Source organism: Rhineura floridana, chromosome 19 (assembly GCF_030035675.1).
Source record: "Rhineura floridana isolate rRhiFlo1 chromosome 19, rRhiFlo1.hap2, whole genome shotgun sequence".
Taxonomy (NCBI): domain Eukaryota; kingdom Metazoa; phylum Chordata; class Lepidosauria; order Squamata; family Rhineuridae; genus Rhineura; species Rhineura floridana.
The window spans coordinates 24924276-24938442 of NC_084498.1; the positions used below are offsets into that span (position 1 = coordinate 24924276).

The window sequence follows — 14167 nt, forward strand, 5'->3', positions numbered from 1 at the left end:
AGGATGCAGCTGGCAGTGGGTAGGAACCATCCCTACAATCACAGCTGGGAAAAATGTCTGTGTGATCACAAACATGGCTACAGATTCTTGTGGCTAGTCTCCTTCAAGGCATTGACATTGCGGGGGGGGGGGCTGTGTGGCTGGCTTGCACATGTGGCCCAAATATGATCAACACAGTAGCCTCCTTTTGATGATAAAAAAATGAAAGCCAACTCATTTATTGTCCTATTGACTACGTTGAACAGGTAGGCAGGAAGAAGATGGAAGAAAATGAAATTCTAGGAATGGTTGGCCTCTTTAACTACGTAAATAGCCTTTTGCATGCTCTACCTTCTTAGGTGATGTTAACTTTAGATGCTCTGTATAAACCTCATTCTAACTCCTTGCTAGTGGAATTCAGGAAACAAAAATGGTAAAGCCAATTGGCTTATGTTTATTTATTTACTGGATTTTTATAGCCACCCATACACATATGTCCTCTGGGCATCTTACAGAACAAAGAATAAGATACAATAGTTAAAGAACAACAACAACAACAACAACAAAATGTAGCATAAAAACCTCCCTTTCTAGCTGAAACCAGAGCTGGTAGACAAAGGTAAGCTGACTGTTCGAGGAAACAACCTTTTGTTCCGTGAATTATTTCCCAGTATACCCTTTCACAAAAATTTCTGGCTTCTGTCAATTCAACTCGTTTTATCTGCTGTCTTTGACTCAACCAAAGTTATGCACTTTTAAGTGTGCTCTTAACTTTCCCACTGAAATCGATGGAACTTCAAAGGAGTTTTGCTAAATTGTACACCAAGTGTGCACTAATATTGGTTAAGTGTTTAATCTATATTAAGAATTGAACTGAATTCAGTTCAATTCTAATTCAATTCTAGTTGAAGAAGAGCAAAATGAAAGTATGAACCTGCCTTATACCAAGTGAGACTGATGGCCCATCTAGTTCAGTAGTAGCTGGTAGCATCTCTCTCAGGCAAGGGTTTCTCTTTCAGCCCTTCTACCCCAGATCTTGTAATTGGAGACACCAGAGATTGAACTTGGGACCTTCTAAATGCAAAGCATGTGCTCTGCATGGAAAAAAGGCAACGCTACATCCCTCAGCACTAGTGTCTTAACAGCTCTAAGCTGCAGAACGCCTCAGATGGCCTTCATTGCATTTGGAAAGTTTAGTAAAAACCTCTCAAGGGGAAACATGTTTCTATCACAAACCTCACCCACTATAAAGGGTACCTTCATAGGCTGCCACAGCAGATAAGACACCAGAGGATGGGAGTGGAGGCTTCCCGCCCTCCTGCTGAAGGGCAAGTTGTTCCACTATCTCCGAGTCAAAGGGCATTGGCAAGGGGCACTCTTGCCAGCCAAACCACAAATATGCAGGACTGATCTATCATGTAGAAATACTTCACCTGAATGCCAACCCCTTATGTGATTACATAATTCAGAGTTTAAGCAATGCTTCAGAACGTACCAAACCGGTTTCTCAGTGAGCATGTCAGCAGATCCCAGTGAGAGATTTTTACATTATTATTTTTGGTTTGGAAGCTTTGCTTTCCTGCCTGATTGCTGAACTATGAATGTGTTCCAATATATTAAAAATGGTTGCTTTAGGAGTAGCGTGTAAAAGTACTCAACTCACAAGGAATGCTTCGTTGAACTCAAAAGAGCAGGGGAACTGCCGCTGGAGCTGATGGACGCAGTCGAGCCACTGCAGGAACACCGGGCAGCGCTCGTTCAGGTCATCCGAATTCTCACCGTGGCCACAGCGATCGGCAAACTTATGGCCAAAATCCAGCCACTCCATCTCCACAAGCACCTGGAAACCCTGAGGGAAGCACTTTGTAATTAAATTCACAAGTTCGAGTCCTTTCTGTCCCACAGGGCCGGACTGAGACATTCTGGGCGGGAGATGGACAACCCAAATGTCTCCCTCTCCCAGCAATTGGTCAACATTGGGTCAATTCCACTAGGATGGCCTCTTGGGCAAGCCCCGTGGGAATGATAGAGCTGCTCCCATTTATATCAAGGAGGCTTGTGCAGAAGAATGTCCAGCGGATAGTGTCCCAAGGACCAGATCTGTGTCTCTCGCTCTGTCATCCTATTTGAAGACTTTTTTTACTGTTTTAATGCTTGTTGTCCTGGGCTCCTTTGGGAGGAAGGGTGGGTTATACATTCATTCATACATTCATTCATTCATTCATTCAATCAATCAATCACTAACACCCAAAACTATCCTTGCCTTATTCCGCCTCTTTCATTCGGGGGCACAAACTCATATTTCTCCTGTGCATCCTAAAAAACTCCCAGCATTAAATCCATTTTCTTTTCTCATCAGGTCTATTTTTTATTTCAATTTCTAATTAACACAATTTTGTGCTAATGCACATAATGGTTTTCATGTCAAATATTACCTTGCAGCTTATGATTTAAAATTAAATAATATTACTGATCGATTGCAAAACAGAATAAAAAATAATTAAATGCATTCTTAGACACATATCATCATTATGTTGTACAAGTGCAATACAAAAAATGTAAGTATGTAAGTATTACTATATTAATTTAAACAGATAAACAAATAAAACAACAATTATTGACACCAGGTCTATTCTTCAGTGGTTCACTCCTCAGGGAGGAAAGCACATCCATCAGGTATGGGGAACCTTTGGCCCTCCAGATGTAGCTAAACCACAACTCTCATCAGCCCTAGCAATCATGGCCAATGGCCAGGGATGATGGGAGTTGTGGTTAAGCTACATCTGTGGGCCAAAGGTTCCCCACACCTGACACAGATGCTCTTCTTTAGAAGAGCCAGCACCATGAACCCTTTCAAATAAAATTTGGAGGCATCCCAGCAATGCTATTTCCCATGCCACAAACCTCAATGGTCCTGTAATACGGATCCAGGAGCAGCTTAGCCAGAGCTACTATCTGCGGGGTTCTGTCCCAGCCGTCTGAGCAGTGCACCAAGACAGGTCGCTGATCTCTGTCCACTGCATGAACTACCAGAAGTGCTGATTTCAGAAGCACAGACAAATGTTGCAGCCATTTGGTGCTTTCCAGAGCAGACAGCCAGCTGTAGATCAACAAGGGAGAGTGGTTTTGACCTCTTTGTTCTGTTAAAGTGAAGTCTGTAGGTTGAGCAAATTTAAGTAGCAATTGGAGAGTCTATTCTTTCATCTGCATTCAGATGCAATATTGTCTAAAGCAGTGGCTCTTCCCGCTCTACTCCCAGGAATCCTCAGAAACTTATCCAAGATTCCTTAAGGACAAGATCAATAACAGCAGATAAGTTTCCTTGAAAGACAAATAATTCCCCACCCTTCATTCACCAAATGACCCTCCCCTACAATGCAAGGGCAAGTGTTGGCTGCATTCTAGGGCACACTCCTGCTTTGTGTGGGACACAGCAAAGGTCAACAGGCCTGGGGGAGGGTAAAGGGTTGATTAATTTTCTCTTATCCAATAACTAGGCCAGCCTTTGCCAATCTGGTGCTCTCCAAATAGCCATGCTGGCTAAGGCTGGTGACTGCTGCAGTCCAAAAACATTTGGAAGGCATGAGGTTGGGGGAGGCATGCAAATGTTTTTATTACAAAAAGCAAAAAGAGGAATGTAAGAAGAGCCCTGCTAGATCAGGCCAATGGCCCATCTAGTACAGCATCCTGATTTCACAGTGGACCACCAGTTGCCCATGGGAAGGGCCGAGGATTAGATTTTTATTATTTATTTATTAATTATTTGATTTATATCCCGCTCTTCCTCCCAGCAGGAGCCCAGATTTTTAAAAACAACAATACTGATAACTATTAATATGGAGTGGGGTGGTGGGGGTGCAGAGGGAAAACCGGGGATGAGGGGAGAGATGGAGCTCACTCATGTCACTTACTTTCCTGGGTCTGGCATTTGTGTGCAGAGCAAACGCAGCGACTGAAAGCTCTTCCGAATAGAATGGATGTTTGCCATTCCCATGAACACTACTTCACAGTTTGGATAATACTCTGTTAAAAAACAGAAACAGAAGAGAAGGCACTTCAAACAAGGCAGAAGCGAAAATGAATGAAGGAGCTTTACTGTAAAAACATAACACCAGCAGCTGTGGCCTGCGCTAAGCACCGTTATCCCGTCTGCCTCCTCTATTCTCTGAGGTTCTCAGGCACTCCAAACATCATAACAAAGGGTGATTGTTATGACAGAATAGAGAGTTGTTCTAACACAATATAAAGAAAACACATGAACTTACTGATCCACCAGACTGCATGCTGGGAACAATGGCTTCTATCTGTAGAAGTGGCTTTAAACTCATTGTTACCACCAGTGAACATGAGTCTGTCAACTCCCTTAGTTGGCAACTCGGCCATGACAGTGAAGGAGTTAAAAAGTAAGAGTGGTGTAGAGAGTCAGCATGCCTAGTGCCCTGGCTCACTGTCTCAAACACCACCACAAAGGCTCTTACTTTCAAGTAAGAGAGTGCACTTTATTCGTGCTGGCTATGATACACATCCAGCGGTAGGCTCGGGTTACGGGGGATGCAATAAAAGAGTCTAAGAGCAGGACCAGAATTCAAGAATGGGCAATAGCAATGAAGATGTCCCAACAATTCAGTTGCAGGACTCTTATCCCGTATCAGAATACTGAGCTTGCAGATGTGCGTGGTGGTGGTATCTACTTATGACAATAAAAGTGGTGTTGAGTCCTTGGCAACAGAACAGTGACCTTCCCCCCCAGCTTCTCCTCCTGTCCTCCAACCCTCCCAATTGGTTGATGACTTTCCCAGTTCCCTGGGGGCTGGATCCTCGTCCTCCTGATTTATCCCAGCTCACTCACACCCTCTGATTCCTCCTTGTCTGTCAAACGCTGACATCCCAACCCAGACCCTGTTGGAACCGTGGGGCTCATGACACCTAGGACCTGTTTAGGTATTATCCCTTCCAACCCTGCCCTCTCTGCATGAAAGCAGTGGCACATTTTTACTCCATGTGCTACTACCAGGAAGTGGCACCTATAGCGGTGGACATACCAGTTCAGTTGCACACATAGGGCGTGGTGTGTGGAGGAATTTCAAATACATATATCTGATACCTCTTCAGTATAGGGTGACATAGAACTTGATACATTTTCGTACAGTTAGGATGTCACCTTGAGGGCAGAGATTGATGCTGGACTTTTGCAGCATCTTGCTATTTTTAAACTAATTAGGATCAACGTTTTGAATAAAATCTGGCAAGAACTCCAGGGTTAGATATTGTTGCTTTAGAGGCTGGGTCTAGTTTTCAGGAGAGCAGCTGGCATCCCTCTTCTAAGGCAACACCCTTTGGGGATCTGTACGTTTTTGAGGAGCGCCTCACTTCCCAACCTCCTCGGCTTTCGTTAATGGTAGCTACTCCGATAGCACTGATTTGAGCAGGCTGGTCTGGTTTAGACAAGATCTTTACTGTCCCTCCTTCTCTCGCTCTGTAAATGCATTAGCACAAAACTCAGAGCACAGCACTACAACTTACCTGGGCATTCACAGCCTCCCCCTTTGGCCCTGTTTGCCACCGCAGCAGCGTAAGAGCGCGCATCCAAGATCAAAAGTTTCTGAGGTTGGATCGCTAAACTTTCTGCTCCTGAAGCATTGGAGATGGAGGAATCTGAAGAAGGGGGAGAAAACAGATTATTCTGCAACAGTTATCCAAAAACCACACACTTTGCAGGACACCTTATCTAGAAAAAACGTAAATTCAAGAGAGACAAAGGAAGGGCAACTGGTTTTGGCAGCAGCACCACCATGTATCCCACAATGCCTCATTCCAGTATCAGTAGTAGCTGATTCTACCTGGTTACAGAAGAAGAGGGAGAAGTGAGACCACAAAGCCCAAGCTCCTTTCCCAGAAGTGTCTCCTTATAGCGATCTTTCCACCTTCCTGTACATAGGAAATTGCCTTATACTGAGTGAGACCATTGGTCCATCTAGCTTAGTACTGTCTACACTGACTGGCAGCAGTTCTTCAGGGTTTCAGCCAGGAGTCCCTCCTAGCCTTACCTGGAGTTGCCAGGGATTGAACATGGGACCTTCTGCATGCAAAGCAGATGCTCTGCCACTGAGCTACAGCCCTTCAGTGGTATCTAATGATACAAGTGGCACCCTGAGTCTGGAATACCCTCCCCCCCCAATGTAAAGCAGGCACCAGTGCTAGTTAATCCTTACTGTCAGCTGAAAACCTTCCTCTTCCTCCAGGCCTGCACTGAATGGAAAGAGGGACGGGTAGGTAATCTGTGTAATGACTTATATTTCTGTTTTAATATTTGATTGATTTTATGTTACAATGTATTTTTACTGTTGTGACCTGCCTTGAGGTTGGTTTAACCATGAAAGGTGGAATATAAAGTTGTATAAATAAATCAAATAAATTAGCTGGTATTTGAATTTCTTTAATTTCCTCTTCCCTCCCTGTTCCTTTTCCTGTTGTATCATGTGTCTTGAGATTGTAAACTATCATTACAACATGCAAGCTGGCTCGAGTGCTTTAGCAGTAAAGGTGGAATATTTCACATCCTGCACAGTTAGGCTGCTTAAATCCCACTGACTTCACATCAGCCTAACAGCCAAATTATGGAATGATGTCTGTGACGAGGTGTGCCTGGCGCCAACACTGTCATCTTTTCGGCGCCAGGTCAAGACTTTTCTCTTCTCCCAGGCATTTTAGCATTTGTTTTTAAATTGCTTTTAAAAAATGTGTTTTAATGTTCTTAATTGTTGTAAACCGCCCAGAGAGCTTCGGCTATGGGGCGGTATACAAATGCAATCAATCAATCAATAAACTGTGCATCCGTGCATCTTGCACACAAGAGTGCAAAGAACTGCAGGCAAAGGGCTGAAGTCATCTCTGCTAATTATCAGGGGGGATTGCCATTCGAACTTGATGAAGAAATAGACATGCAACATTTCAGAAATGGGAGGGACAATCGAACTTACCAAATTCCACATCAGAGAAGTCTCCTCCATTGGAGTAGTCTCTTGAACAGTTTCCATTCACCAGCTTCCTGCTATTAGACTTGGAATCTGAGGCACAGGCTTTGGCCACTGACTGGACAAGATGTTCATCATCAGCGTTTCTCCAGCCCCACCAGCTGACCTCCGGCTGCCCACAACGGGAAATTACTGCCCCATTGCTTTGATGCCTATGTAGGAAATGGAAATCAAATGGCTAACCGTAACCATCACAAAAGAGCCCTAAATGCAGATGATGCTAGAACAAAAGCACAGTGCCGTAGGAACTGTCAGATCACTGGAGAATTCCAAAAGTGGGCCAGCCAGCTATTCTAATATGTGTTAGCTCCATGGAACACTATTCCACACTTGCTACTCGAATTAATTGCTGTAATGCAACCACAGTTTTAAAAAAAGTTAGGATTGAAAGAGATTTGTGTCATCCAGAAGCAAGTTTCAAAATAACAGAACCAATGTTTATGACTGCTTACATCAGATCAGAATTTCAACCAGTTTTTTGTTGACATGTATAAAATGTCTAGAATACAGAGATGTCTAGAACTGGAAGGCTGCCAGTTTAATCCTAAAGTGAGATCCCTGGTCAACAGCCAAAGTTAATGCTGACCAGCAGCTTCAGTATTTTAGACATGCCTTTTGTTCAGAAAGAGGCAGTCAGGGAAGCCCATCTATACAGTGTTACATAACCTGTGTGCAACTAAAACCAGTCCATGTGGGCAACGAGACAACAAAGATACTAAACCATAAAGACTCTTGGCATATTCTGCAGGTATGTTATTTTCAAACATATAGTGGGTAATTTGTAGTAGATATTCATTGGACTCTGAATAATGAAACCTGCATTTAGTAAGACTACTCAGAGTACATACTCTTTAAAGTAGAGGGTTGCAGTGAAGATGCTCAATGAAGGGCAAGAACATTTGGTATAAAAAGAGAAAAAACCCTTCTTCATACTGAAGCATAAACTAGCTGACCTTAAATTTCCTGACTGTTCACATGCGAAAGTAAAACAAACAGAAAACTCTAAGATAACTGAAGATCTAGAAGCTGAATCTTTCAGTTATGTAAGTTATTTCAGTTATTTTCACATTTGCAACATAGCAGTTTCCCCAATCTGGTGCCCTCCAGCTTCAGCCAGCATGACCAAAACATCTGACGAGAGTTGCTGTAGTTCAAAACAACTGGATGGCACCAGGTTGCAGAAAGCTGATCTAAAGCATGGTCTATTTAGCCATCAGCAAGCTCACATCTACCTTGAATCTAACAAAAAGGCAACAAGAAACTACTAAAAAAAACACCCCAAAAACCTTTGGACATATAATCTATTTCAAAGGTCAATGCCAAACTCCAAAAAGAAGCAAGCCACCTTACATGGCAACTGATGTCAGAACCTTCTTGCAGCCTTAAAACAAGCACAAGGACTACTAGCTACATCTAGAGTATCATTTATGAGGTAGCAACTGTTTTATACTGCAATCTGAACAGCTATTCCTGAAGAATAAAGAATTCACATGCCACTACAAATCTGGTGCTTGCTTGCAGTATGGAATATTAAAACATCATGGAAGAAAGACCCCAAGAGCTGTAGCTGAACACACTACACCATTAGATGGAATTGTGTCCCAGTTCTGCATCTCTGAGAATACAGCAGACTTCCCACAATGTATGTGCCATGCTAAGAACCACAGTAGTCAAGGAGTTAATCCCAGCTCCCAAACTTGGGTTAGCTCCTTCTCTACCCAAGAAACTTAAACCGTGACAGCAATTACATACACAACAGCCTAGCTTTTAGACAGCCTGGATAGTTTTACTCAGCTGATGGCTTAACCGAGCATTCACTGGGAGGAGAATGGGTTGCAACTGATGTTAAACCTGCTGGGCAGTGGAATCTCATTGAAAGAAAACACAAAAAAAGACCACTGTTGGCAAATCTACAGGACAGAGCCAAGAATAGGTACTAACAGAAGAACTTAAGAGTTAGAGAACCATCTGGAAGACATTTGTCTTCTAGCCCAGTAGTAGCATAAGAGTATTTTTTTATTTTATTTTGCCACACACTTTCCCCACGTTTCTTTATCTCATGTAATTGTTCACTTTCAATAAATTGTTCCTATGTTTCACAATTGCTGTAATGGGGTGAGAAATTGAGGTGGGGTGGCAAACTATTATAATTATTTTTGTTATTACATTTCTAGGCTGCCCATCAACCAAAGGCCTCTGGGCAGTTTACAAAACATCAAATGTAAATGTAAATGAACTAATACAACATTTTCTATGCAAATGACATAAAAGAACCCAGCATAGAACAATGCAAAGGCTGCTGTAAAAAACACACCAGCATAAAATGAACATAAAAGCCAGCAAAGGGGAAGCTATTTGCACCCAGATCTTAATACACTAAAATATAAAAGTAAAATTAAACGGCCAAATAAAAAGGCCTTCACCTGGTACCAAAAAAACCATAATGTGTGAGCCAGGCGGGCCTCTCTGGGGAGGGCATTCCACAACTATGGGACTTTCCGACTTTACAGAGACAGCAGTCATTTCTCCAATCATTCCTACACATCTTGAAGCTCTGTTGGGGTTACTTAAGAAACAGGTCCTGGCCAACTTGTTTACAGTTAAGCACCTGGGGTCAACACTCTGTTGCTGAAAGCAAGGCAAGTGAAAACTCACTTGTACCAGTTTTGCAGTTCAGCATAGTTGCCATGGTACTGCATAAGGATCTGGCAAAGTGATAAAAAAGAGCTCTTCAGAGTCATTTTGGCGACAGGTGGGTGTTTCAGTGGAGGCCTCACCTGTAAACCACAGCAGGGATGCGTTTCCAAGATCGGAAGCCTGCCACACTCTCCAGCTCTTTGTCTGTGATCCAAGCAGGAACTATGAGTTCTTGAGGGTAGCTGCTACAGAGCCTGTGTGGGAGAAGGACTACGTTAACAGACAGATTCTGGACAAACAAGGCATGCATGTACAGCCACATCAAGGGCTTGCCTCCGCTGCTGGATGTGGTATGCTCAAACATGCATAAGCCGGAGAAAATGACAATCATACAAATGCTAAAGATTAGGCCACTTCCTTTTGCTGGATATAGCAAGAGGTGTTAACATCCCTCCAACATAAAAGCTCACACTGCAGGCATTCCTTCCCTGCCCTCCCCCATCCCACAGTCCTTTGTTGGCACTACCTTCTCAGTAACAGAGCAATTTTTAATTTAGCACTCACCTAGGGAGAGTGGCAATGGTTTCCAAATTGCCGGGCATGGTTCTATATTACAAGGCAGCCCAACCTTGATGCTGTTCATTCTGCGATGCTCTTGCGTCTTTTAAGGCCAGCACAGAATTGGCAACAAGATCAGAAGGGTGTTGGGTAGTTTGCACGGTTAAGTTTTAGCAGCCGTCTGAAGCTGGACGGCAGTGAGCCATGCTGCCTGCACCATTTCATAAATGCCAAGAAGCAGAACTGCACAATGGCAGTTGCAAAGTGGGCATGGGCTCTGCCACTCTGCCTTTCGGATCTTTTAAGACTATTAAGAAACCTCACTCTCCCCATTCCAAATAATTAACAGTGTCAGGTTCTGCAAGAGGATCCAGTCACAAGCTAAGTCCTAGAATGATCTGATCCGCTCCAAAATGGTCAGCTTCAATAAAAGCCAGCTGTCTCCAAGCACCTAAAGAACTTACTTGTATTTCTCATTGATATTGGAGATCCTCCAGGCATTGTTCATGTCAAAACCCATCCGTTCAACCTCATTTTTAAACCTTGAACTTACATGTTCTCCTGCAACAAAAAGATAAAACAGGTGGAGAATAATAAGAACCTAATTCAAGTCCCTACTTAATATGAGTTGGCCTCAGTGATTTCGTAAGAAAGAAAAACAGTGGCAAATCTGCTTCACTCTCTCCAACCATGAAAAATCTGAATTAAGTAACCATCTTTAGTGATAGCCTGAAATTTTAATTGGCTCTGCACACAGTGAAGGATTAATAATCACTTACAGTTTTTCCGGGAAAAAAATAAGGCTAAATACCCTCTACACCAGCCTTTCCCAACCAGTGTGCCTCCAGATGTTGCTGGACCACAACTCCCATCTTCCTGACCATTGGCAATGCTGGCTGAGGCTGATGGGAGTCGTGGTCCAGCAACATCTGGAGGCACACTGGTTGGGAAAGGCTGCTCTAGACTAAAGGCTCTTGGATTAAGGACCAATCCAGTGCTAGCATTGAATTATGTGCTAGTTCTCAGAGGGCTTTCTGGAAAATTATGCAACGGAAAATAATTGTGAATTAAGGTAATTGGCATCAGAAAATTTTCAGTTTGCATTGGAATTTTTTTTGTTGTCTTAGAGAGTGATTTGACATGATGCTGAAACAAAAGTCCAGTGCCATAGGAACTGCCAGATCTGTTTGTATTTAGCAAACAAAGAAAAAATGTGAAACCGCCAAGCTTGCCTAGTAGGCATTTGCAATTAGCATCCATTCAGTGTTACTAATGAACTTATGAAATGGAAACTTCCCTGTGGAAAAATAAGGAATTGGGAATTTCCCCTGCAGAAAAATTTCCACCCCACATTACTGAATAGGCCACTGCCCTGCTTGGAGACAAGCGTCATGTATGAAGTCTAGTGCAAGCATTTATTTCACTGTGAATACACTCATCGGCTATCACCTGATGGCCTCAGCACTGAGGGAGAATCACCTCCGCTTCACGTACAAGCCGGCCTTCGAAAAGGCATCTTCATAACTGTTGCATTTTGAAGTTTCAAGAATCTTTTATATTATTGATATGAACAGATTAAAAGTCAAGTAATTTTCGACGCAGAAAAGTCTATTTTATAAGCCAGGGTACAAGATAGGGTATCTAAGTCTCATTTTCATATTAGTGCCAGAGTCCGCAGCTTCTAGCACACATCCAGTTTCTGCATTTCAACATGACATTTTCCAGGGCATCCTTCTGCAAAGGAGAAGTTTCACTGGTCAATCTAGTTTCACTGGAATACAGTGTGATCAATCCAGTATTTTTCAAAGTACCTCTCATTATCCTGATTTTTATGCAACTTCTTCTGTTGGCAGAACTAAAGAACGGTGATGCCAATGGAACCAAAGCCAAGGTTCCATTCCTACAGATTTTAAAAGGAAGCACTTTTAACTCCAAGAGGATATCCTTCCTCCAAATGCATGGAAGTAAATCAAAGCTAGGATGGCTCATAATTTTGGTAGTTGTACTATGGGTGTGCAGAAGCTGTCCTGATTCTATTTGCCTGCCCCATTCAAGTCTCAAAGTGACTTCTTCCCTTGCAATAAGGCTCTCAGACAAGTTCTGTTATCTCTTTGTACACATTAGGAAAACGCTAAAAAGGCTGATCAGTTTGAAGAACTCATCATGATGGTCCCCCACATACATAACAATCAACCTGTAAACATTTACTGTGAAAAGGCTGTGAGAGGCCGCCAGGGCTTCCCAGTCCTCTGCTGGCCCCTGGCCCAACCCACACCAGCAGGCAACACCTAGAACAGGCAACGACTCACTCCCGAGGTGTCATCGTTTGGACCCTGCTTGGAGACTCCACCCATGGGAGAAGAAGGGCGGGGCCCTCTTCCTCAGCGCCTGAAGGTGGAAAAGGGTGTTACAGCTGTTGTGTCTTAAGCAGAAGGAAGCGAAGGGAGTCAGGGAAGGCCTCAGACAGAGGGAAAGGGGGTAGGGAGCCCTGTGGAGACACAGGGAGGAGGCTGGCCAAGCTGGACCTCCGCTGAGGTTGGGAAAGGTGGTCTTGACTACCCTCCCCAGGCTACTTCCTGAAGACCTACTGGGCATGGGCAGAGCAGGGATAGCAGGAGCCCAGGCTTACCCTAGTCCCCCTGCACCCTGGGGAGGCAGAGGAGCCTTTGATTTAAGCTTACCAAGGGCACTGAGGCAGAAGACTCCTGCCTGTGTTGGGGAAGAACCTCTGCTGGAAAGTGGAAGCAGCCCTGAGAAGGAACGCTGTGCTAGAGAACTTGGAGCTGGATGGAACTGAGGCCTTCGCCTGGGAATGTGAAGGAACATTTCTGTAATAAAACCAGATCTGCAACTGGATAGACATGAGTTGGTGCCTTTATTTTGACCTCCTTACCGGATGGGCTCCATGGAAGGTATGGAGCAGGGCCCCTATGATGTGCCCCTTCGCCAAGGGTACAGGTCCTTTAACAGTTGCAAATCAAGTTCTTTTCCTCTTTGTGCAATCTAGGATACCTGAGCCAACTCACACATTGAGTCACTGGAGAAGAGTTTCTTGCAGCTTCCCTCAGAGGTGCTCACCTAGATAACAATTCTACTCTACCTGCTACTTCACCGTGGGTGTATCTTGAGCAGAGGTACGGAGTTAGATCACTGCCATGTTTAGCTTCTACAGAAAGGTGTTTCCAGTGAAGCAAGTCTAATGTTTGCTCACTTCCGTACACTCCACAACCAAACCTTAGCAAGAAAAGCAACGAGGCTACTATTTCCAGATTAAAATCAGAGAGTTTAGATTCAGCTACTATTAATTTTATTTTAAAGCATTTCTACGTCATTTCCCCAGTGATTCAAAGCTAATGTAATTTTTTAAAATAAGGTTTAAACACCACCTTTCAATCAAATGATTCTCAAAGCAGCTTACAGCTACAGGTAACCCCCCCACAAAACTCCAACCCCAGAACACCCACACCCTCTCTCTCTCTCTCCATTTGTCCCCTGGCCAATGGATGCGGCCAACAGTGTGCTTCACTTCGGTTTGAGGGCAGCCGGCAGTTGGAGCTGAGAGTTCTTTCTAGGTAAAGGATGGAGCCAGGCTGGGCTTCCCTTTGACAGAAAATGACAGAAGCCCCTTTGACTGCAGGTCAAGTCCAAAGTTTTCACTGATCGTTGTGCGGCAGCAATGCCCTGTTGTTCCAAGCCCCGTATTGTACAAGAACGTGGACTTGCCACTGATCTAGCTTCCCATTTTCTTTCTCCAAATATGAAGCAGCTACTTGAATGAATTGTTGGACATGAACATACTGCCATCTCTTCCTTGCAGCAGGACTCAATTTTTCATCTTTTATTCAGACAGAAGTTATGCATTCATCCCAACCTTTATAGCTTGCGCTGCATAATCCACCAGGTCCCTGTCAATCAGTTTCATGAACAGAAACCGACAGCAATTAGGGCTGTGTGCAATG

General features: G+C 43.7%; 1 protein-coding gene across 9 annotated transcripts in view; it reads right to left on the bottom strand.

The window, feature by feature from the left end:
- Window positions 1-14167, bottom strand: part of MTMR3 (myotubularin related protein 3) — a 69780-nt gene that overhangs the window by 17336 nt on the left and 38277 nt on the right. For all 9 annotated transcript variants that reach the window (XM_061603441.1, XM_061603439.1, XM_061603436.1 and 6 more), the window contains 7 exons: window positions 10673-10769; window positions 9791-9904; window positions 6960-7165; window positions 5503-5634; window positions 3891-4002; window positions 2884-3079; window positions 1643-1828 (listed from right to left, as the gene is read on the bottom strand). In XM_061603441.1, the coding sequence (XP_061459425.1) occupies window positions 1643-1828; window positions 2884-3079; window positions 3891-4002; window positions 5503-5634; window positions 6960-7165; window positions 9791-9904; window positions 10673-10769 (1043 nt within the window). The remainder of the gene's footprint in view (window positions 1-1642; window positions 1829-2883; window positions 3080-3890; window positions 4003-5502; window positions 5635-6959; window positions 7166-9790; window positions 9905-10672; window positions 10770-14167) is intronic.